The sequence below is a fragment of the Piliocolobus tephrosceles genome, chromosome 21 (genome assembly GCF_002776525.5).
Source record: "Piliocolobus tephrosceles isolate RC106 chromosome 21, ASM277652v3, whole genome shotgun sequence".
NCBI lineage: Eukaryota > Metazoa > Chordata > Mammalia > Primates > Cercopithecidae > Piliocolobus > Piliocolobus tephrosceles.
This window is the reverse complement of record NC_045454.1, coordinates 17,680,327-17,704,967: the sequence shown is the minus strand read 5'-3', so window position 1 is coordinate 17,704,967 and position 24,641 is coordinate 17,680,327. Positions and strand designations below refer to the sequence as shown.

General features: G+C 52.6%; 2 protein-coding genes across 4 annotated transcripts; both read right to left on the bottom strand.

Annotated features, from left to right (window-relative positions):
• Positions 1-2,426: 2,426 nt before the first annotated feature.
• DYRK1B (dual specificity tyrosine phosphorylation regulated kinase 1B) lies at positions 2,427-11,289 on the bottom strand. Of its 2 annotated transcripts, none has more exons than XM_023229258.3 (11): positions 11,070-11,289; positions 8,856-9,019; positions 7,726-7,845; positions 7,437-7,625; positions 6,945-7,092; positions 5,386-5,672; positions 4,599-4,745; positions 4,374-4,514; positions 3,761-4,076; positions 3,256-3,362; positions 2,427-3,162 (listed from the first exon to the last, which is right to left on the bottom strand). In XM_023229258.3, exons 2-11 carry the CDS (start codon positions 8,916-8,918, stop codon positions 2,791-2,793), a joined length of 1,890 nt encoding a protein of 629 aa, XP_023085026.1. In that variant the 5' UTR covers positions 8,919-9,019; positions 11,070-11,289; the 3' UTR covers positions 2,427-2,790. The 2 variants fall into 2 exon arrangements, with proteins under 2 accessions (XP_023085026.1, XP_023085027.1); XM_023229259.3 differs by having other exon boundaries at positions 3,761-3,956.
• A 219-nt stretch (positions 11,290-11,508) lies between these two features.
• On the bottom strand, positions 11,509-23,631 carry FBL (fibrillarin). 2 transcript variants are annotated; one of them, XM_023229256.1, is made up of 9 exons: positions 23,508-23,631; positions 17,629-17,793; positions 17,422-17,523; positions 17,241-17,335; positions 16,106-16,276; positions 14,766-14,898; positions 13,611-13,723; positions 11,719-11,864; positions 11,509-11,613 (listed from the first exon to the last, which is right to left on the bottom strand). In XM_023229256.1, the coding sequence occupies exons 1-9, from the start codon at positions 23,515-23,517 to the stop codon at positions 11,589-11,591; spliced, it is 960 nt and encodes a 319-aa protein (XP_023085024.1). In that variant the 5' UTR covers positions 23,518-23,631; the 3' UTR covers positions 11,509-11,588. The 2 variants fall into 2 exon arrangements, with proteins under 2 accessions (XP_023085024.1, XP_023085025.1); XM_023229257.1 differs by having other exon boundaries at positions 17,632-17,793; positions 23,508-23,606.
• Positions 23,632-24,641: the final 1,010 nt, after the last annotated feature.

Here is a 24,641-nt window from a genome sequence, read left to right as displayed (position 1 = left end):
GGGAAGGAGATAAGGGTAGACAGGACTGAAGGTGGGGAAAAGTGGTCAGGTATATCAGCTGACAGACATGGATATAAGACAGAGAGAGGAGTAAAGAACAATTCCAGTGGTTTGGGCCTGGAGAGGAGGGAGCATTTATTGAGATGAACACGGGGGGAATAAATTTTGGGGAAAGGAGGAGGAGCTCAATTTGATCAAAATTACTCTGGAGATACCTCTAGATTACCAACAGGTATCAGGTAGGCATCTGGTCAGGAGCTCAGAGGAGAGATTCTGAGATACACATAGAAATGTGACATATAATGGGAGGCCGAGGCAGGCGGTTCACAAGGTCAAGAGATCGAGACCATCCTGGCCAACATGGTGAAATCCTGTCTCTACTAAAAATACAAAAATTAGCTGGGTATGGTGGCGCGTGCCTATAGTCCCAGCTACTCGGCAGGCTGAGGCAGGAGAATCGCTTGAACCCAGGAGGCAGATTTTGCAGTGAGCCGAGATCGTGCCCCTGCACTACAGCCTGGCGACAGAGTGAGACTCCGTCTCCAAAAAAAAAAAAAAAAAAAAAAAAAAAAAGTGACATATACATTTCCATGCCTCTCCCAAATTCCTCACAAAACCTACATGATCTTGCCCTGCTGATACCTCCTTGGTAAGTTAATGGAGCACACACACACATCCTGGACCCTCCCCTTCCTAGCTATCGATACTGGTCAAGTTACCTAACCTTCTCTGTCCTAGGTATCATTTACAAATGGGAGATCACATCAGCACTTGCCTCCTAGGATTGTTCATTCAAGACATTAGTTACTGAGCATCTGCTGTATGTGCTGGAGATATCCCTTCTCCACTCCTCCCTGCCTCCGCCTCCCACACAGCCTGTCAACCTACTGGACGTCTCTCCCATCCCCTCTTGCCCTCCCGACGGTGACCCGTGCCCTGATCCATCCCCAACACCTCTTGCCTAGGAATCTATCACATCTGCCACCCTGGGTTCCCCGACCCCAGTCACTTTCCTGTTAATCTATTCTCATGTCGCAGCAAACTGGGCCGTACCCCTTCCCCACTAAATATCCTCCCATGGCTCTTCATTGCCCTCAGGACAAAATCCAAGTTCCCTAAATGGTCAGGAAAATCTTCCACATCTCATTCATACAGAATTTTCAGTATGATCACCAACACCAGATCACCTGCAGTCCATGTTCACACATCAAGCTGTTTCTGCCTTTGCTCAAGCCATTCCACCACACCGCCCCCGACCCCCAAAACATCCTTCCGTCTTCAGGTCTCAGCTCAGACAGCTCCTAGTCTTCCGGGATGATCTTCCTACCAGGGCCTCCTCGGGTTCCCACCGCGTTCTACGCCGCCTCCATTAGTGAACATAGATAGGTCCGCGACGGGGTCCTTGCCTGTCTCTCCTGCTGAGCGGGGCTTCCCGCAAGCCGGGCCAGGCACAGCAGCCAGTGATGGCCACGTGCTGGGGCCCCTTCAGGCCTCGGCGTCTACCGCCCACTCCGGAACTGTGAGCGACAACCGGCACGCTCTCCCGGCACGGCACCGCGCCCACCTTCTGCACACCTCGAAGACCTTAACACCTGCGCCAAAGCCACCCAATCACGGTCTTCTCTCCACCTCCTAAACACCACGAACATCTAGGACCCGGCTACCTCAGACTGCTCATTGGCTGCCTGAAAACCCGCCCCCAAGCCTGAGCGAAAGGAACTCTGGTTGTTGTAGTTCCCCGACACCGCAGAAAGCGATTGCGAAGTAGAACTCCATTTCCCAGAAAGCGCCGCGCCCCGGTGGTGGGAGACGGTACCCTTTGAACTGGGCAGTTCTTGATTGGCCGGTTGGGAGACGTACATTTCCAAATTACCATGGAAACAGGACCACTTACCTGGAACCCCGGGAAAATCTTTTTTCCTTAGAATCTCAAAACACTTTGTTTCGCGATGATTCCAAAGGGTTGGACAGTACACATGTGGGGGCAGAGTCTGTACCTATTGTCTGCCTATTCCCCAGTTGGCGCCGACAAAGCCTGCTAAGTGCACTCAGCAGCTACTGGACGCCTGCTTGGCCTGAGGAGCCACTCCTGTGCTGGCTCTGCGAACGCTCCGGCTTATTAGGGTACCCGTTTCCCAGAGACAGGCCAGAGCTGAGCCTTTACCCTTTCAGAGTCTGTTTACCCGGGAAAAGGCAAGTGTAGGCCAGGCTCCCATCCACGATCAGGATCCTATCCACGATCTATCTAGAATGCTGGTGCCCCAGACCTGCAGCCCCATGCCTGCAACAAGAGCCACAGCTTCCCCACAAGAGACGTCTCCACACCACAGAGCTCCTCCAGCACCCCCTCCACAAACCCCCTTCCCCACCAGGCCTCTGAGGGTCAGGTGAGGGGAGCCGAGGCCCTGCAAACGCTCAGGCAGGCATGTGAGAAAGCTCTTTACTGGGGGTACAGCGAGGAGGAGCAAGGCCATCTCCCCCTACCTGCCCCCACCCCCTCCTAGGGTCCTGGGGTGAGGGGGGGTCTTCCCTCCACCGGACCACCACTGTCTTTGGTACAATAAATAGAAAAAAAGGGGGAGAGGGGCCCAAGGGTCCAGTCCTTAGTGGGGAGGGAGCGGCCAAACCCCTCTCCTTGACCCCCCTGCCCCAGGCCCCAATCAGTGCAGGCCTCACCCACCCCAGCTGGGTAGCAGCAATTCCAGTCAAGGAGAGAGATGAGGATGGGAGCCCAGGGCCCCCAGATGGGGGGGGTATGGCTTCAGGAGGGGCCCCAGGGAGGGGGCAGGGTCATGAGCTGGCTGCCGTGCTCTGGGGTACACCACGGAGGCCCAGGTGAGGCCCCAGAGTGGCAGGGTCATCAGGAGGCGGGAGGGGTGGACGACCTCCCGTCATCCGAGTCCGGAGGGCTGAGGCAGCCGGGTGCTGGGGGGCCGGCGCTGGGTGAGGTGGGGAGCAGTCAGCAGGCCCGCCCACCAGGCTCACATCCATCAGCTCCGGAGGTGGTGGTGAGGTTGGTGATGGGGGACGACCAAGGTATCGGGGCTGGGGGGGTAACTGGGCCCCGGTCCCAGGCAGTGATGAGGCAGAGGCCGGGGCTTGATGTGTCTTGGGGGGCACATCACCCCCTGCCCAGGGCCGCAGCGGCTGGGAGGGTGGGACCTAAAAAAGCAAAGGAGCCATGGATGATGGAGACCCCAGTCCTTAAGCCCCAGGCACCACCGCCCACCTCCAAAGCCCCCAAAGCTTCATTACCTGGGGGCTGTTCATCTCACAGTCTGTGATAGGGGGCCCAGGGCCCCCACAATATCGGTTGCTGTAGCGATAGGTCCGGTTGTCACTGGAGGAGCCACTGGAGCCTCCTGGAAGTGCCAGGGAGGAGAGGTGAAGGGGCATAAGGTGAGAGAAGATAGCAAGTGGGTTTTGGGATGGCTGAGTGAAGCTCGTGGCCCAGGCTCAGGTTCAGGCTTCAAGATCAGAGCCCATCTGAAGAACCAGGCCCAATTTTGAGATTTTAGATTGGAATTCAGTTTTGGGTCTTAGAGTCAGAACCAGTTTCAGGGATCTGAGCTCAAGCCCAATTTCAGAGATTGTGTCAGGGCCAGTTGGAGCTCTCCCATCCCACATGTCATCTTAGAGTTCAGGATCAGACAGTTTCAGAGCTCTTGTGTGAAGACCCAGTAACGAGGTTCCCTAGGACAGGCCAAACCTGAGCAGCCCCCACCCCTGTTGTACCCCATTTGGGCACCTGGGCACCCACCAGAACTGGAGATGGAGCTGGCGGTGCTGGAAGAGGGGCAGGTGTCGAGAGGCGCGGGCGAGGTGGAGGCACTGCTGCCTGCCGGGCCCGTGTTGGTGGCCTCGTCGGCCGTGCGGCGGAAGAAGCCATGCTGCAGAGCCCCCAGGGGGCTGATGCGGGCGGCAGGCTCATACTCCAGCATGCGCAGCACCAGGTCCTGGAAGCGGAGGTAGTCGGCGGGGCTGTGGCCCGGCTCCCCCGCCCGCCGGCCCCCGGGCCCGCCCGTCTGCACGCCCAGCACCTCCTGCAGCCGCCGTGTCCCGGGGCCCTGGTAATCCTGGCAGGGAGGGGGTGGGAGGGGGGGCAAGAGAGTGGCCGTCAGTGGGCAGGAGGGGCAGGGAGACACACATGGGGAAACAGAGGCACAGGAGAGAAAGTGGAAAGAAAAGCTAAGAAGAGTTGTGGGGTGGGAAGGAGAGATGGGAGATGGGGTGGGCAGGGGAGGAAGGAAAGGACAGATAAAGGGGGCAGGAAGGAAGGGAAAGACACAAGGGAGAGGGAGCAGGGGGAGAGAGCCCCAAGTGTGAGTGAGGGGCCACGGGGTGGGAGGAGTGGTGTGGGGCAGGGGCCGCACCTTCCTGAGTTCTTTTGTCCTTCGTAGGGTCCAGCCACCCCCAGGCAGCCGTTCAAAGTACTTGCGAGCCTTGGGTGCCTGGTCCAGCATGGCGGCCGGCGGGATGCCCAGCACCTCCACAATGCGGTTCATCTGGTCCACCTGTGAGCAGGTGGGAGTCAGGGTCATCAGGCCAGCCAGGCTCCACCCCCTCCACCTCCAGCACACCCCTTCCTGGGGGCACACCTCATTGGAGCCACTGAAGAGGGGCTCTCCGGTGTGCATCTCCACAAGGATGCAGCCCAGGGACCACATGTCAATGGCCAGGTCGTAGGGTGTGCCCAGGAGCACCTCAGGCGAGCGGTAGAAGCGGCTCTGGATATACTGGTAGATCTGGGAAAAGGGTCATCGTCAAGGGTCCCAGCCTCCCCTACTGGTCCCACTGACACCCCCAAGGTAAGAGGACCCAACTAAGGACAGGCCTCTTGCTGACAAAATGGGGACTGAGGCTCCAAATCCTGCCATTATCAGCACCAGTTTTCTGGGAGCCACTGGTGCCATCTTGTTTATCAATCTGGGGAGCCTGCTGGCCTAAAGAGACCCTGATCTCCACCCCCAACCCTGATCCTAGGCCTTTCTGGGTCACCAGGCAGAGGCTGACATTCCACAAACCCTATACTATTGTCATTTTTAGTGGCAGCTCACACAGAGCTGCAAAGTTGAAGCCTTCCCCCTCCATCCCCAGCTTTAAGAACACAGAATACAAAAACTTAGTGAAGCAGCACCCAGGGCTCAAACCCAACCCAACTTTACCCTGTTCACATCTGGCAGCTTCAAAACGAGCCCTGCCCCCTCAGGCTTCACCCTCCCCATCCTAGTGGGCAGTATATCCACACCCCCGCCCCAAGCGCTATCCTTCACTTCCAGCAGCTCCTAATAATCCCATCCCAGCCAAGCCCCGCCTCTAAGCCTCCCGTTGGCCCTGCCTCACCCAAAGCACTAGCCCTGCTCCCAGGACTGGGCTGCCCCGTACCCTCTGGCCAAGCTGGCAGGAACTGCCAAAGTCCACGATCTTGATGGCGCTGCGCTTGGGGTTGCAGAGCAAGATGTTTTCGGGCTTGAGGTCGCAGTGAATGATGCTGAGCTCAGGCGTGGCCAGAAAGAGCAGTGCCGTGCAGAGCTGCTGCGCCAGCTTCCGGGTCAGGTTCAGTGAGACGCCACGGAAGTGGGTGTTGCGCAGGAGGTCATACAGGTTGTAGGACAGCAGCTCGAACACCAGGCACAGGTGGTTCCGGAACATGAAGTGCCGCTTCAGGTGCACTGCGAGGGAGGGGAGAAAATGGGCCAGAGAAGAAATGGCTCAGAGAGGGCAGGTGGTGGCCTGGGGTCATACAACACTCTTTGATCACTAGCCACATGTGCTGTGCCCACGGGTACCATCTGCTAGTCAACATCTTTTTATCTAACAAACAACTAGATTCACACAGGAAGTTAACGTTCTTTCCACGTCTCTGTCAAACCCTCCAATTAAACAAACGAGAAAGTTTCATTAGTTACTACTAGCTCTAACACATTCTACACTTCCTCCTTTAATTTCGTAACACTGCTTTCATCTCCCTTGTATTCATTTTTGTGGCAAAGGACACTAGTTTTCCATTTACTTTAAGGATGTACGTTTTCCTTTCAAACAAAACCATTTTAAAATCCACTTGCTGTTTATGATTATGTTGTGATGTTTATGTCCATTAAGAGGAATCAGTTTAAGGGAGGAGAAAGACTGGCACAGATGTTAAGAGTAACAGCTCTGGAGTCCACAGCCTCATCAAATTATAGCTCAATTAGTACAAACCGCCCCCTCCATCCAAGTGACAGCACTTGAATGCTTGGGTTTTTTTTCCTTTGTTTTTGTCATTGTTGTTTGGTTTTTTGTTTGTTTGTTTTTTAAGATACAGTCTCGCTCTGTCACCAGGTTAGAGTGTAGTGGCATGGTCTTGGCTCATTGCAACCTCCGCCTCTAAGATTCAAGCGATTCTCCTGCCTCAGCCTCCCAAGTAGCTGGGACTACAGGCGCCCGCCACCACATCAAGCTAATTTTTTCATATTTTTAGTAGAGACAGGGCTTCACCATGTTGGCCAGAATGGTCTCGATCTCTTGACTTCATGATCCGCCCACCTCGGTCTCCCAAAATGCTGGGATTACAGGCGTGAGCCACGCGCCCAGCCCCTTTTTTTGATTGTTTTTGTTTGTTTTATTGAAGAAGAAACTAGGATGGAAGCCCGAGTTTCTCATCTTCAAGATGTTGGTAATAATGCCCTTCCCCTTATGGGCTGTGGTGAGTTAACTTACATAAAGCGCTTCCAAAAGAGCCTGGCCCTTGGTGAGCACTCAGTAACCTCTGACCACTACCAAGTAAATAGGACAAAAATCATAAAAGCAGCAGGAGAATCACTGATGTCAGTGAAGCACAGATCAAACCCTGCTCTGAAGATATCAGCCTCCTCCTGACGGTGGGGCAGGGGTGTGACCCATCCCTACTGGCTCCAGCTCCCGCTATCCCAGGTGCCCATAGCCCTGCCAGTCCCGGGCCTCACCTATGTAGTACTTCATCTCCGTGTCATGCTGGTTCATCAGCTCCAGCAGCCGCAGCTCAATCTGGGCCTGGTTCAGGAAGGCCTTTTTGTTCTTGATGATCTTGATGGCCACGAGCTCCTGGGTCTGATGGTCATAAGCTTTCACCACCTGTTGGGGCAGGGCATGTCAAGAAAGGGGTGGGAGCAGGGCAGAGCCAGGCACCATTCTCTCTCCAGGCAAGGAGGCCCACTGAGAACACTATGCACACTTCGCAGTTCAGTGCACGCCATTAGTCAGGCCCTGGTGGAAACGCTGGACGTGAAATAACATAACCACCTTATGTTGAGTCTTGTTATTTAAACTGTTTTACAGAAAAGGCAACTGAGGCACAGGGAAACTAAGTGGGCTAGGGTGAGTGGCCCAGCATGGGATTTGAAGCCACTGAACCACTGGGTGTGTGGTCAGTGTTAGTGGGGCCTTGGATCAGGGTGTGAGAGGGGGGTGTCCCACACCTGGCCAAAGGAGCCTTTGCCAATGAGCGAGTCAATCTCGTAGCGCTCCAGCCAGCGCTCGCCACTGCGCACGATGTAGTCATGGTTGTCGTCATCATAACCATGGTTCAGGACCTTCTTCTCCTTCTTGGTGCTCGAATCCTGGGGTGGCGCCTGCTGGGCCCGCCGCTTCTTCTTCGCATAGTATACCTGCCCAGCCAGCCAGCCAGGAGATGGGGACCGGTGAGTGACTCATGCCAGCAGCCAAGACCCTTGGCACCCAGCCCAGGATCCCCCAGCCCCTGCCCACCTCATTGATGTGCTTGTAGGTCTTGATGAGGTCCACAGAGAGCTTACGCAGCGGGGCTGAGGTTGCATCTCGGAAGGCCAGGGGCAGCCTCCGAGGCAGTAGCCGCACATCAGGCAATACCTGCAGTGCAGGGTGGGGGTGGGCACTGAGGACGGGCCTTTACCTCCAACCTCAAGGGGAAGAACTATAAGGGCTGCTGGCGCATCATGTATTTGGTTGCTGTCTGTATTTGCTCCACCCGTTTAGGAAAGAAACTCCCCCAGGGCTGAGACTTTCTTTTGTTCTTACTGTACCTCCGGTGCCTAAAGCAGGGCCTGGTACACAATGGATACTCTTTCAGACCTGTGATGTGAATGAGTGAACCCCGACCTTTCACCCCTCATCTTTACTCCTTTCCGAACCTCAGTGGGAGAGATCATATGGAAAACCTGGGCTCTGTTCCTCCCCATTCTTCACTGTGAAGCCAGCCATTCTGGGTATCCTCTGAAGTTCCTCCATCTCAATTTACCCTCATCCCTTGGGCCCCAACCCATACCCCCACCAACTCTTTGCACAGTTCTTTCACCCCAAGACTCTTGGATCAGGATCCGGCCCCTGGACCTCCCACTCCATCCTGCTTCAAGCTCTGCATGTCACTGCCTTCACTGCCTCCAGCCTTGGAGAGCTTTGCCCTGCACCACCCATGCCTCTTGGCCTCAAGACCGTTTAGACTCAACCCCCCCCCCATTCACCCCCTCTAGATCTTTCACTCTGAACTTTTCTTAGTGAGCATTTACTGGGTATTTACTATGCACCAGGCACCATTCTAAGCATTCTACATGCATGGCATTAACTCATTTAATCCTCACAACAACCGTGTGAGGTAGGTATCATTATTGGCCTCATTTCACAGAATAGAAAACTCAAGTATGGAGAATCTAAGTAATTTAACCACTGGGTAAGGATTTGAACCCAACCTCTCCAAACCCTGACTCTGCCTGAGAACTCCTCTGTTATTTTCTAATCCCATGGGACCCATTATGTGCCCAGGAGACTGTCTTGGGCAACCACACTACCTTTTGGTCTGGAGACCCTTCTATCCCCAGCCTCCCCCTACCACCAGGCAGGTGAGGAGCCAGCTGAACGCGTACCTGTGTGTGCTCCTGGGGCCCTGGGAAGCCAGAGAAGGGACCATGGCCCGGTGGGACGGCCATGGTGGGCTCAGAGGGCCGCAGGGGAGCGAGGCCTGGAGCGGGAGCCCGGCCGGGGGGCGCCTTCTTGCATCCTGCACCTCGGCTGCCACCGCCGCTGAGACCTGAGAGCAGACAGGCGGTAGGAAAATAACATGGAACAAGGGATATGTGAATAGTGCCAGGCGGGGAAGAGGTGGGCATGAGAAAGGCAGGGAATAGAGAGAAAAGGAAAAGGGCACAACAGAGCAACAGGTAGCAATGAAGAAAAGGGGCAGAGAAGTGGCAGCCAGGTGGGGGGTGGCACAGCAGTCCCTCGACAAATAATGACCAAGTAAATGATTAAGGCAGCACAAAGAGAACACATAAAAGACAATGATTGGGGGCCAGGCAGGGGTCGATATGAGCCATCACAGGGAAAGGAGGACAGGAAGACACCAATAATTCGGAGGAGGGAAAGAAAAAAGATAGAAACCACAGACAGTATGCAGAGGAGTAGGCTTCATTCTTTTGTCATTACTACTCATGGCCCTCCCCAGAGCCCCTAACACAAGATCCCACCCTTCTAAAGTCTTCCCTGAACATTAGGATCTCAGCCCGTAGTATAGCAAGGGCCACTACTTCAAGATCTATCCTTCTCAGTAGATTCCCTCAACCCAGAGAACTCTAGGATTCCCAAACCACATGAGTGTTCCCCTCCCAAACCACAGCAGAATCCTCTGCAGCCCTAAAACCACATCAGCGTCCTTGGGGACCTCCCAACCACACCAAAGTTATCTGAGAACCTCTATAGAACAGAGTCCCATCTCTATGGCATTCTCATCTACCGGGGCACAACTCTCCTAGGGGACCCTCTCCATATCATGCCAAGACCGCTTCCCGGTATCAGGTCCTCCATATTAGGAACCAGCCTTCCAGGCAGTCTCCCTGTACCATATCCCAATTCCCCCTGCCACAACAGGGTTCTTCCCCATATTACTCCAAGACCCCATCCCCATCAAGGCCCACTCGTCCTGACGGGAGAAGGTGTCTCTTCCCACAGTTTAGAGTGATCATCTTTTCTCCCCTATACTGCTTCCTTGCCCCCCCTACATACACACACACAGACTGCCTAATATTCCTACCAGAGACCCTTCTCCAGGCACCCCTCTTTATACCAGGGTCATTCCACAACTGTGTCCACTCCTACAGGGCCTCAAAGCCAAATGCCCAAGTATCACATAGGGTTCTCTCCTCCCAGAGTTGTCAGCCACAGCAAAAATCTTCTCCCCAATGGGCCATTCTCTCCCCCATGTCAAATCCCTTTCTCCTATTCCATGCCTCACCACTCCACGACTCCTCCACCCTTGAAGCTTCCCCCCAAAACAACCTCTTTTCCGGGGCCCTCCCACACCAGGACCATCTCTCCCCCACCCCCTACCCGGGTCAGGGCTGGCGCGGGGCCCACGGGGGGCTGGGGCGCGGTGGGGCCCCCAGTGGGGTGGGCGAGCGGCCAGCATGGCGGCGGTGGCAGCGTTGAAAAGGCGACCGCCTGTCCCTGGCCCGGCCGGCCCCGCGGCAGGGAGGGCAAGCGGGACGGGCGGCCCGGTGGGTGACAACAGCAGCCGCCGCTGCCACCGGGGGCGGGGAGAGGAGGGGACAAGGGTCAGCCCGGGGCACGAGGGGGAAGAGTAGAGCAGGTGGACGGGGGAGGGGCGACACGCCCCACCCTGAGTGGCCACCAGCCCCTAGGGACCCGGCGTCCCGCCCCCCACCCAGGAGGCCCTCCTGGGCCTGCCAAGACCGGCAGGCGGGGCCCGACTGAGCTTGGCAATCGGCACCTGCCATGGCAACAACTGTGCCATTGGTCGCTGGTGCCAAGAGCTCAGCCAATCACAGCCTAGGGCAGCTGTTGCTAGGCAACGAAGAAGCGGCCCGCGGAGCCGAGCCCAAACAAAGGGCGGGAGTGGGGCCCAGCTACCCCCCCCCAGCCTCCCTCCTGCAACTGCTCCCTCGGGCTTGGCCGGTTCCAGGAATTCAACTATGAATAGCCAGGCAGGGCCCGCACCTGCCCGCCACCCCCCTCCTCTCCTCCCTTGGCCTCGCGCTAAGTCTCGCGGCGACGCGGGCAGGGCGGATCCCGTCCTGCCCACCTCCCTGCGACCGCGTACCGCCCCACCGTCCCTGCGCGGTTACCTGAGGGAGCGGGCAAGGGGACTCAAACTGCTCGGGGAGCCCGAGCTCAGACCTGCCCACTGGCTGAGGGTATCCGGCAGACGCGGCAAGCCAGGGCCCCGATTACCCAGTAATGCAACCAGCAAAATGGCGACCACAACAAACCGGCCCCCCCACGCCCTGGACTCCGCCCCCATCCCGCCCTCTCCGCTCCCCTCACGTGACCCAGACTGCCACTCCGCCTGCGCGAAACGGCCGCTTACCTGTACGCATGTGCAGTGAGCTACCAATCCCACCCAACAACCGAAATCCGGGCTGCGGCTGCGCAAGAGGCAGCTACAAACGGAGCATGTGCTCTGGGACTGAGTGAGAATTTACCCCACGACCCCGCAAAGTTAACCAAGGGTGCATGCGCCCTGTGTCAGCAGGTCAAGGGGAGGAATGAGCAGCAGACATGGGAGACGGATGAGTCTTTTAATAGAAAAACACACGTGCAACAGTATCAACACACATCTCTAGCAATCCAGACAGCGCTGAACTTCAGTTCTTCACCTTGGGGGGTGGCCTGTGAGAGGAAGATACGTGATGAAGAAGGATCCCCAGGATCATGGCACTCGGGGTGCAAGGGACAGAGATGTCTGTCTTGGTGTATTGCTGGGCCCCTGCTCACCTGTACACTCCCACGACCACAGCATGGTCTCTTTCATATGGCTCAAGGGTCAACTGCTCCTGTGGCTTCATATTCTCCTGCTGCATCTTTTTCACTTCGGAGGCAAACACAGCCTCGGCTGAGGCTGTGGAGTCAATGCAGTTGGCCTAAAGAGGAGAAAGGACTGACTGATGTCTACAACAGGGCTTTGGGCTGTTTTCCTCTTGTGTGCTCTTTAAACCAGATGTTTTCATTATTAATTCAAGTAAAACTCAGTGCTGTGGTTCTAATGTGTCCCCCAAAGTTCATGTGTGGGAACCTTAACGCTTAAATGCAACAGAACTGAGACGTGCCTTTGAAAGACGATTTAGGTCATGAGGGCTTTGCCTTCCTGAATAGACTAATGCTATTATCACAAGAGTGAGTTCCTGATTAAAAGCATGATTATGCCCCCTTTCTATCTTGCTCTCACCCTTCTGCCAATGGATGACAGCAATTTGGCCCTCGCCAGATTCAGACCCCCAATCTTGGACTTTCCAGCCTTCGGAACTGGTAGCCAAATAAATTTCCGTTCATTATAAATTACCCAGTCTAAGGCTGGGCGTGGTGGCTCACACCTGTAATCCCAGCACTTTGGGAAGCCAAGGCGGGTGAATCACGAAATCAGGAGATCGAGACCATCCTGGCCAACATGGTGAAACCCTGTCTCCACTAAAAATACAAAAATTAGCCGGCTGTGGTGGCACACACCTGTAGTCCCAGCTACTCGGGAGGCTGAGGCAGGAGAATCACTTGAACCCAGGAAGTGGAGGTTGCAGTGCACTGAGATCACAACACTGCACTCTAACCTGGCAACAAAGTGAGACTCCATCTCAAAAAATAAAAATAAAAAAAATGAATTACCCATTCTATAGCATTCTGTGATAGCTGCATAAAAAGGGCCAAGACACTTGGGTTTAGGAAATGTGATAAAAGGGCTTAATTAAAGAAGTTTCTGGCTGGGTTCATGCCTGTAATCCTAGCACTTTGGGAGGCTAAGGTGGTGAGACTGCCTTAGTTCAGGAGCTCCAGACCAGCCTGAGCAACATAGCGAAACCCCATCTCCACTAAAAATATAAAAGTTAGCCAGGTGTGGTGGCACACATCTGTAGTCCCAGCTACTTGGGAGGCTGAGGCATAAGAACTGCTTGAACCTGGGAGGCGGAGGTTGCAGTGAGCTGAGACTGCACCACTTCACGCTACCCTTGTGACACAGCGAGACTCTGTCTCAAAGTAAAAAAAAAAAAAAAAAAAAAAAAAAAAAGGTTTTAGTTTGCTTTGGATTTGAAGCAGGAAGCCTCAAACAGTCCTATTTATCTAAAAGCCGGTGCTTATGTTTTATACCCAGGAATTGTTTGGTTTATTTCTACTTCCTCTTCTTTAATAACTAATAACAGTAATAATGCAGTTGAGAATAATAAAACCAATGTAGTAAAAGGCTAACAAATGGTGAACCCTGTGAAGGGTGATGGGGGAGTTCTCCATTATTTCTAAATAAAACGTTGTGAAAGATGCACCTAGTTTTTATCTAGTATCTATTCTAGGCCAGGATCTTTTCTAAACACTTCATATATATTGACAAATTTGATCCTGTCATCCACCCTGAAAAAGATTAGACTAATATTTCTATTTCACAAGTGAGGAAACTGAGGCATATAGGTTAAGTAACTTGCTCAGTTACACGGTAGGCTGGAATGAGACGGTCAGACTCAATTTTGCACTTGACCACTGCAGTCTCCTACCTCTTTAAATCCAAAGCTATAGTTTTGCAGACTTGGTCCCTCTGTTTTGGGTGGCTATTTGACAGATACAGATAGAGAAGATACCTCCCTAGAACACTGCCACCCCATCTTAGACTCCTCCAAACCCTGCACCTTAATGGAAATCACAAAGTGTCCTCCATTACGCAGGAAGGTGTGGGCATTCAGGGCCACAATCCGGGTCTGGTCGGGCTGGGCCACATCAGCAAAGATCACATCCACCATTGCTAAGGAGAAAGGGGCAGCAGTTACAAGTTGGAGTCACAGGGATCATCCCAGACCCTCCCAGGGGCCTATGCCCATCACCAGCAGGTTCCTGGGAGATTCTCCCTGCCTCCAGTTTCACTCCCCACCTCCACTGGTCCCCCTCCCTCCAGTATCCCAAGATGAGTCCAAAACCCACAGTCACATCATTCTTCCACTCCTCTTGGAAACCATGGTTGCCACCTACTCTGTGGCCAGCCCTGGGCCGGGCGTGGGGGACACAGAGACGAGTCAGACCCGGACCCTGCCCTCGAGACGCTCCCGGGTCTGGTGGGGAGAGACACGTCATCAAAAAGACAAGTAAGAGTGAGTGAGCACTTATAGGGAAGAGAGTCTGCAGGACCGTGAAATGAAAACAAGTCGCAGAACAAAGGGGATGGTATGAGTGCATGGGGGGGAAAAACACAGAAAGAAAAATGAGCAGAATGAAAAATAATGTATTTAAGGCAGTGTGACTTTCCAAAAATGAAAAGGTGGTATAATGAAAACTGATTACTCAAAACCTGGGAAAAGCAGACATCAAATTGTTCTCATCAGTTACCTCTGGGGGTGGTTTACAAGGCTTTTCAACTTTTATATTATACCTTTGAATGTTTTTTTAAACAAAGTTATTAATATTCACAATGGGCCCCTCCAGGTCAAGCCATGCTCAGTTTGTTTTCTGGGCTATGCTCTCACCGGCCAATGATAAGGACCCCGGAAAGGAGGCTTTTTATGCAGGGGCAGTGTAATAAATACAGGAGGCAGGAAGTACAGGAGACCTAGGGGATGGGGAGGAGACTGAAGGAGAGGAGCTTGGCCCTCCAAGGGTGGCTTCCACGATTCTGAAGTCAAGCTGCCACCTCTACAACCTCACCTAGCTCCCCTTACCCCTTTCTATTCCTGCAGACTCAAGAGGTCTGCTCATCCACTCCAACTCCATCTAAATCAGGGGTCCACTGGCTTCTTCCAGGAAGCCTGCAGTGGCCTGTGCTACCCCACCGGGGCCACCCCCAGACCCCTCACCGATGAGCATGCGGTATTTGTGTGGGTGCCGAGCATCCTCGATCACAGGAATGATGTTGGTCCTCTTCTTGGCCAAGTTAATGAGGTCACGGCCAGAGCGGTGGGAGAACTCGACTGCATAGACTAGACCATCCTAAAATAAATTAAAAATGAATCAACAATGATGCTAGTTCTCAGGCATGGAGTGCCTACTTTAGGCCCATACACTCTACACAGCATCTCTTCCAACCCCCAAATCAAAACCCTACCATATGATGACTATTGTTATCATGCCCATTTTACACATGAATACACTGAGGTCCAGACATAAGTCACCGGTGGAGGGTTATTCAGCAAGTAGCAAAAGTACCCAATCCCATCTGCCTGAGAGCTCAGGCTCCCAACAGAGGCTTAAAGCCAGGAAGCCAAGGCACAGAGATGATGTAACCATGGGCCAATCACTGCTGTAAGCACCTTTCAGAAATTAACTCATTTAATCTTCACAAGTCTATGTACCAGAGAGGTAAACTGAGGCTTGGATGGGTTAGGTAACTTGCCTGATTAAAGCCTGACGGTTTGTTTTCTTGTTTGTTTTGTTTTGTTTTTGAGACGGAGTCTCGCTCTGTTGCTCAGGCTGGAGTGCAGTGGTGCAATCTCAGCTTAGTGCAACGTCCACCTCCCAGGTTCAAGCAATTCTCCTGTCTCAGGCTCCCGACTAGCTGGGACTACAGGCACAAGCCACCACACCCAGCTAATTTTTGTATTTTTAGTAGAGACGGGGTTTTACCATATTGGTCAGGCTGGTCTTGAACTCCTGACCTCAGGTGATCCACCTGCCTCGGCCTCCCAACGTGTTGGGATTAAAGGCATGAGCCACCTCGTCTGGCCAAAGCCTGAGGCTTTAAGACACTACATTTAATAGCTTATAAACACGTAAAGTAACAAAGGGTAATGGAGTGGGACACGTGGGTGCCAGGGGCCCTCTAAATGGGAAGCCTATACAGGCTCAGAAACCATGAGATCTCCTGGTTCTTTCTAAAGAAACCAGAAGAGCAGGTTTTAGCAGCATAAAATTTTAAAGAGGCCCATCAAATCAAATACTCTGGTATCTATACTCCCAGCTGTCTCTCTAAGGTTGGTCACCCCACACCCACATCTCTTCCCTTGAGGCCAAGAACCCAGGAGCGAGGTTGAATGACACTATCTGGTTCAAGCGGCTCCTTTTACTCACAGGCACTGTGACAGAAAAAGGCCTGGCCCTAAGTCACACAGTGAAGGCAAGCAGTCAAACCCTGCTATTCCAGGTTGGCAGAGGGGAGGGAGCCTTTGCCTCCTGCCTAACTCTCCAACCACTCACTCACCGGACCGACGATGTCAGAGACATGGGAGACAGTGGTGCCCGAGGCAGCCCCGAGGTAGAGCACCTTAGCCCCCGGTTTGATGTGGATCTGGTCCACACCACCCAGGATTGCTGCTGCCAACTTGGAGCGGAAAGGGTTCCAGGCTCGGTACTCGATTTTGTCATCTCCTTCCTAGATGACAGATGGGGACAGAAGTCAGTGCTAGGCTCTTCTGCAGGACCTCACTGCCCTTAACCCTAGGACCCTTGAAAGGAACTGGGCCGTCCTATCACTGCACAAGAACTCAACGTGAGTACAGAGCAGTGACCACGCACATGCCGTCGCTACCCTCTCATGGAGGTTACTGACTCAAGGGGCAGCAACAGAGAATAAACACAAAGAGTAACAGTAAAACCAGCACTCGTTCAACAAACATGCACTGTGCCAGCATCTACGGTGTGCCAGACCCTGCTGTAGGCGCTGGGGATACAAGACAAGGATCCCTGCCCAGAAGGCGTAAGTATTCACCGAACTAGCTAAATATAACATGGCATATGAGACGGTGACAGGTGTTAAGGAGAGAAGACAAAGTCAGGAAAGAAGACATGAAGTTTGGGAAGCAGGGAAAGGAGCAGGTGAAAATGAGAAAGGGGGCCAGGGAGGGGCTGAAAGGCAGATTCCAAATCAGAGCTGAAGGAGGCGAGGGGCCATTCAAGTTATCCGAGGAAGGACATTCCCAGGAGAGAGAAAGCGATTAGGAAGGCCCCAAGGCCTTGACAGGCAGAGTGGTGTGAGGCAGCCTGGAGAAGCAGATGATAAGGACGCAGCCTCCCACAGAGCTGGGAGTGGGAAGAGCAAGGTCAGGGTGGCTGGAGGACACTTGGTCAGACGGTTAGTGACAGAGACAAGGCCGGGGCCAGGCAGGGGAAACTAGAATGCGCAGGGTCTTGGAGGCCACAGTGAAGACTCAGGGGTCTAACCTGAAGGCGGTGGGGAGTCACAGAAGGCAGATTAGGAAGGGAATAGACAGTGTGGTTTGCATATTATGACAATCCTCCAGCTGTCATGTGCAGGACACAGGGTGAGGGTAGACACAGACTACTGGCTACACCCTCAGCTGCGACCCTGGTGGCTTGGACAGGGGCCCAGTTCTCACCGAAATCGAGACTCTCTTCTCCCCATAAACTGATTCCCCAGGGACCAGGTTTTTGGTGACCAGTGCATCTTCCTTTCCTCGACAAATGAAGACACCTAGGTGAGGGGATCAGAGCGGTGGTGAGGCCCCCTCGCCGCTCCCTGCCCCGAAGCCCAGCCGGCTCCCTGCCTTCCTCACTCACCCTCATGCCGATGAGGCTCCACCATCACATTCTTCCCCGACTGGTTTCCTCTTTTGCCTCCCCGACCACGACCCCGGTTGCCGCCAGAATGGAAGCCTCCACCTATAAAGGAGAGGTACAACAGGAGAGAAAGATCCTGAATCTCCACCCTCCCCACTCCCCGCCTCAGGAAGGCCTCCTCCATAACCCCTAGCCAACCTTACTCACCACCTCTTCCTCCGCCGCCGCCGCCGCCGCCGCCGCCGCCTCGTCCACGACCTCTAAAGCCTCCGCCTCGACCTCGGCCCCCGCCAAAGCCCCCTCGGCCTCCACGACCACCACGGTCACCAAAGCCCCCTCGGCCGCCAAAGCCACCCCCGCGGGGACTGAAACCTGTGGTGGAAACAAAAATAGGAATCAGGGCAATGAAGCTTAAAAGGTGAAGCCACCTTGTACCCAGCAATACCTCTCAGGCGAGAAACCTGAAATACGTGTGCCCGTGTACAGCAGGACACACTTCCAAGAATGTCCGCAACAAAAGAAAAGCGAAGACTAACCCAAATGTCCATCAATAGAATGGGCAAACAAAATACAAGATATTCACAATCAAGATCACGAAAATGACCTTCAGTTATACACAACAGACTAATGTTAAAATCATAATACTTTTTTGTGCTTAGTGCTTTTTTTGAGATGGGGTCTCGCTCTGCCCCTCAAGTTGGAGAGCAGTGGCGCAATCATAGCTCACTGCAGCCTTGAACTCCTGGGCTCAAGAACTTCTCCTGCCTCAGTCTCTGAAGTAGCTAAATTACAGGTGTGTGCCACAACTCCTGGCTAACTTTTTTTTTTTTGTAGAGATGGAGGTCTCACTATGTTGCCCAGGCTAGTCTCCAGCTCCTGGCTCAAGTGATCCTCCTGCCTTGGCCTCCTGAAGTGCTGGGATGACAGGTGTCAGGCACCACACCCAGCCACAATAATGTTGCCCAAGAAAAGGGGCAAGGGAATGAGAAATGCAAAACTCATGATACTGGCGAATGGGAAGGAGATACTCATATGGGGTTGGGATGGGGAGGAGTACACGAGTAGATGTAGGTTACTGTTAATATCCTCGTTTCCTTGGTTGCATAGCAGAGTCACAGAATTCATTCCATGTCAGTATTAATTACTGTGAAGAGTGAGCCCCTGCATATGAGCACATGCTGGGACAACAGGGACCCTAGACTCTGGAAACGTCTTCATACCCTCCCACTCCTGACCTTGGAGCTGGAAGAAAAGTGTCAACCCCAGCCCCACAACAGAGGGGAGTACAGCACGACGTCATCCCTAACTCCTCTCCCTGCTGCCAAGCTTAAAGACGTCCCTGTCCACTCAGGGGAAAAACAAGAAAAAGCAGAACAAACTGCCATTAAAGAATGGGCTACACTTTGCAAGTAGTTTGCGGCGTGTCAGTAAGAAATAATAGACTCAGATAGGCTTTATTCTTACCAGTTCAGGACAGCAAACACCATTAGCACAAAACAATGTTTAAAACAGAACTCTGGTGCTAACAGATTCAATACTTTCTGCGATTTGGTTTCAAAAACTCAGAAGTACTAAATCACACAAGTTAAAAAAAAAATAGTTGGCCGGGCGCGGTGGCTCAAGCCTGTAATCCCAGCACTTTGGGAGGCCGAGACGGGCGGATCACGAGGTCAGGAGATCGAGACCATCCTGGCTAACACCGTGAAACCCCGTCTCTACTAAAAAATGCAAAAAAACTAGCCGGGCGAGGTGGCAGGCGCCTGTAGTCCCAGCTACTCGGGAGGCTGAGGCAGGAGAATGGCATAAACCCGGGAGGTGGAGCTTGCAGTGAGCTGAGATCCAGCCACTGCACTCCAGCCTGGGCGACAGAGCGAGACTCCGTCTCAAAAAAAAAAAAAAGTTGGAAAACCAGTGGTTTAAAATTATCTCACATGATGTAATCTATTCAATAATAAGTTTGCTCATGTTTTTTGTAAAGATACATTATGATCTTATCCTACGAACCCTTCATGCACCTTAATGGTATTACAGATAAAAAATGTATCTTTTAACCTAATTTAATCTTTAAAAATGAATGGTTTCATTTTCAAAACTCCCAAACATAACGAAAAGTTGTTCACTTTTAATCTTCTACTCCCTCTACAGTCCACTTTTCACACAGCAGCTAATACATGCTGTGTTTAAAACAGCAAGTCAGATCTCATCATGCCCTTGCCCAAATCCCTCCAATGGTTTTCTACCACATCCAAAACGAAATAAAAATTCCTTTCCCTGGCTTACAAAGCCTGAAATCAAAGCCTAAAATCCTTAGGCTTTAAATTCTGATTTCATTGGTCTGAGCACAAGGTCTTCCCCTAAATAAAGCTCTCCAGGTGACTCCAAGGTGCAGCCCACATTGAGAATCATCATTGTAAGGATCTGGCCTGTGCTGACTTCCCTGACTTCATTCTATGCTGGGTCCCATGCTCTTCCCCACCAAACATACACAGTCCGGCTTCTAAATCTTTACCACGTGCTGTCCCCACTGCCCGGCTCCTGCAGACATGTGCACGGCTCACTCGCTCCTTCACTGCATTCTGGTCTATGATAAAATGTTAGTTCCTCAGAAGAGCCTACTTTGGCCATCGTACCCTTACCCTGCTTTATTTCCCTTCAAATCAATGATCACACATGGCATTTTTAATATTATTACCGCCTGCCTCCCCCGTTAAGATCAAGCTCCAAAGGGGCATGGATTTTTAATTGTTTTGGTCACCACCGCATCCCCAAAACCCTGCACAACATCTGGCACGAAGTATGGGCTCAATAAATGTTAAATGAGCACTGTGCTGATGATTCTTAAACCCTGGGCCCTCCCTCGAGGAGAAAGCACCCTCTATTTGTTTAGAAAGCACGTGAGCCATCAGCTGGTGACCAGGGAAGCGCTGGTCACTCCCCTCAGGTATCCCTTATGGAGACACTGGCAATGTTGTTGCCACTCTCCACCCTAGTGAGTAAGGAAGGTTCATAGGGGTCTTGAAAACTTCATCTGTAAGACATGGAGCAATATAGTGCCAGGCCAGGTGCCGTGGCTCATGCCTGTAATCCCAGTACTTTGGGAGACCCAGGCAGGTGGAGAGTTTGAGGCCAGGAGTTCGAGACCAGCCTGGCCAACATAGTGAAACCCTGTCTCTACAAAAAAATTAGCTAGGCGTGGTGGCACGTGCCCGTAATCCCAGCTACTTGGAAGGCTGAGGCACAAGAATCAATTGAACACAGGAGGTGGAGGTTGCAGTGAGTTGAGATGGTGCCACTGCACTCCAGCCTGGGTGACAGAGATTCAGTATCAAAAATAAATAAATAAATAAATGCAGTGCCCATGCTATAGGGCTGTAAAGATTAAATGCCTTGTACACACAGAGCACTTCACATATACACCATCTGGCACCTACTTTGAACATCATCACTCAAACTCAGGGGAACGAACGAGTCTCCTCTTCCCTCCTCATGCACCTTAATGGTATTAACGATGAAAATGTAACTTTTAATAGCTACTCCTAATTTGATCTTTTAAAATGAACCGTTTCCTTTTCAAAACTCCAGAACATAACCAAGAGTTGTTCACTTTTTATCTTCTATCCCCCACAGTCCACTTTCCACACAGCAACTAATAAGTGCTGTTTTTGTTTTGTTTTATTCTACTTTAAGTTCTAGGGTACATGTGCACAACGTGGTTTGTTACATATGTATACATGTGCCACGTTGGTGTGCTGCACCCGTTAACTCCTCATTTACATTAGGTATATCTCCTAGTGCTATCCCTCCCCACTCCCCCCACCCCACAACAGGACCCGGTGTGTGATGTTCCCCTTCCTGTGTCCAAGTGTTCTCATTGTTCAATTCCCACCTATGAGTGAGAACATGCGGTGTTTGGTTTTTTGTTCTTGCAATAGTTTGCTGAGAATGACGGTTTCCAGCAGCATGCATGTGCCTAACAGCACTCAGATCTCATCATTTTCTTGCCCAAACCCTCCAACAGTTTTCCAAAGCCAGGACCTTCATTTAGGGGAGATGCCACAGCTAGGCTTATGTAAGTCTCAACCCAGGCCTAATAAAAAGGAAGTATTGGCATGTGCACGGGGCGGAGTGGGCAGGAGTGTAAACTTTCAATCCCAGATACTCAAAACGTCTCATTTCAGGTCCTGGAGCTTTTTGGGGAAAATGTACCAAAAGTACCCACTCCTCAGAAAAAACACATGTTCACACAAATTTTTCCAGTAAGTTCTTTTTTTTGGGGGAGGGGGGTTCCACAAACTCCCTGATTTAAAATCTGCTCTCCTTCCACAGCCTTCTCCATCTCAAACATGGCAATTCCATCCTTCTAGCTACATACCCCCAAACCCTTGGTTATCCTTGACTCTGCTCACACAGCCACAAACAATCTGTTGGTTCTGTCTTCAAAAGCATGTAAAGCTGTCAGCATGTCCACTGCTTCCATCCTGTCCACCACACCACCTCCTAGATTACAGCAACAAGCTTCCCACCGATTTGCCTGCTTCCACATTGGCCACCCTGAGGTCTTTCACACATCGAAGCAAGAAGAAACCCTTTTAAAAATGTCAGACTGCACCACGCCCCTGCTCAAAAGCTCCCAAAGGGTTCTCTCACTCAGACTAAAATCCTTACTAAAGAGCTAACACCTGACAACTTTTACAACTTCACATTCTACCACACAACGGAAGAAAGTTGGAAGAAGGGGTATCCTCCATTTCTGAGGGAATCGTAGACCAGGATGCCTGCAGGCAAGTCAGGATCGCAATAGGAGAGATACCTGGCCTACAATCCCTCACCCCACTTCATCAGGAGATCCCCCAAACACGGAAGAGAAAGGGAGCTTGGGAGAAGGGCACGGATCCACAAATCTCCTGCCAGGTGACCCCAATCTCTCCACACAAACACACACAAAAAAGAAAAATAAAGCCTGTTCCAGGAAAACAGACCCTTTGGGCCATGGAGGGAAATTCTCCAAACTCAATGAAGCAAGTTCTCACACAGACGAGTGGGGGTTGGGCAGGCCAGATGGAGGAAGTGCTCAGACACCACGGAGAAGGATGCTAATTTTGTTCTCTTTAAGAAAGATAAAGGTAACAATTAGAGCCAATACTATTATGTCAAACACTGTGCTATTTTTTTTTAAACGTCGCTTAATCCTAACTGGCGCCATTTTACTGATGAGAAAACAGAGGCTCAGAGAGGTAAAGCCACTTGCCCAAGGTCACACAGCAGGCTTAGAAGCTGAGCCAGAACTGAAATACTGAACTGAGGCCCTTCTGCTGTCAAAGCCAGGACCCTCCTCATTCCACCATGAAGGCAGTGGGTTCAGCAGAATCTAATGGAAAATCGAAAGAAAACCACTTACGTCCTGTGACAACCACCCACCCCCCTACCCCAATCTAATGCCGAGCTTGTTAAGTGTCTCCTCGGAGGTGGAAATCTTAGTCCCCAAATCTCCACTCCATCCCTGGGGATCCGCCCCCCTGTAAGTGCAGAAGGCGGGAAAGTGAGCCAGAGTGCCGCACACGGCCAACCGAGGAGTCCTCCGCTCCGGCCCACTCGGAAAAGCTGGGTTGGGGGATAAGGGGATGGTGGTGGTGGCAGCGGCAGGGAAGGCAAATAGGGGCTTCCCACACACATCTCCAGGACCCAACGTCAGGAACTCTCCATCTCCGACCCCAGGCTGATTCCCAAAACACGCCCAGCGATCCAAGACTCCAGATGCCGGGATCCACACTCTAGTCCAAGACTCCTGAGTGCCGCCTCCTGCCCAATATCCAAAATCCCTATTAGACGGCCTCAATGAGACGAACCCCAGGTCAAGACCCCCAATGCCAGGCCCAAGGCCTTCTTCGACTCACGACCGTGACCTCCGAAGCCAGTCACACAAACCCCTAGACCTCCTGGAATCAGAATCCCCCTTCCCACAGGAGACCGGATCCGTGCTCAGAACCCCTGCCCCCAGGCCAAGACCCCACCCCTCCGATTCTGGCCTGGCACCCAGATTCCCGCCCGGCCTCCGTCCCTGATCCCGGACCCCACCCCAGCCTGACCTGGCTTCATGGCGAGCCCCGGTTTGTGCGGCTCCGGAGCCCGCGGCGTTCACAACTCCACGAGTCCGGGGCTTTCGCACGTGGAAAAGAGCGCAGGCGCGCGGCGACGTGCAGCGCGTGACGCAACCACGTAGCACCGCCCCGGGCCCCTGCCCCGCCCGGAGCTCGGCGCACGCACAGTGGGCGTGGATTCTCGAGCCTGTGGAAACTACGCCGGTTGCTCTCTCTCTCTGTCTTCCCAGACTTTGCTTGTGCAGCGGTCTCCCTAAACTCGCTTCCAGTTTCCTCTTCCCCAGTGCGAGCACCCCAATAATCAGGGCTCATAGCGAGGCCTGTGTCCTCTGCCCCCTCTTTTGTATTCCTAACTCCCTGAGGTCCCTGTACACCCAAAACGGCTTCCCTGACACATTTCCAGCGCCAAGAACAGAGACCGACTCTGGGCTTCCATTCATACATCCGAAAACCATTTGCCGTGCACCTCCTGTGTACCGGGCGCTGTTCTAGGAGCTGGGAATACAGCGGTGTACGAGACATAAAAATCTCCACTCTCTTGGAGTTCATCTTTTTAATGGAGGAAATAGACAGCAAACATGTTGAATGTTAGAAGGCAGTAAGTGCTTTGGAGAAAATAACAGCAGGGAAAGGGGATAGAGATTTTGGAGGGCAAGGGATTTTTGTTTTTTTGGCATGGTGGTCAGGGAATGCATCAGGTGACTTTTGAGCTAAAGAGCTGAAGGAAGTGAGGAGTGAGGCATGCACCTTTCTAGGGGAAGAGAGTTCCGGGCAGGGAAGAGATCTGCAAATGCAGAGGCCCTGAGGAAGGAAAGATACGGGAAGTTGGAGAGACAATGAGGAGGGCGGTTGGGGCAAAGTGAGCAAGATGGAGAGTGAGAGGAGATAAGGGCTGGTAGCTAACAAGGGCAGATTGTGCAGAGCTTTGTGGGACATAGTGAGGACTTTGGCAGTAAGATGGAACCATGGAAGGGTTCCAAGCAGAGAAGGAATGTGATCTGATACAGGTACCTCTGGCTGCGTGTGGGAAGCAGACTACAGGCGTGAGGATGGAAGCAGGAAAACCAAGGACTGGCTGCTGCCATGAATCAGAAGGAGACAAGGATGGACAAGATCAGAGTG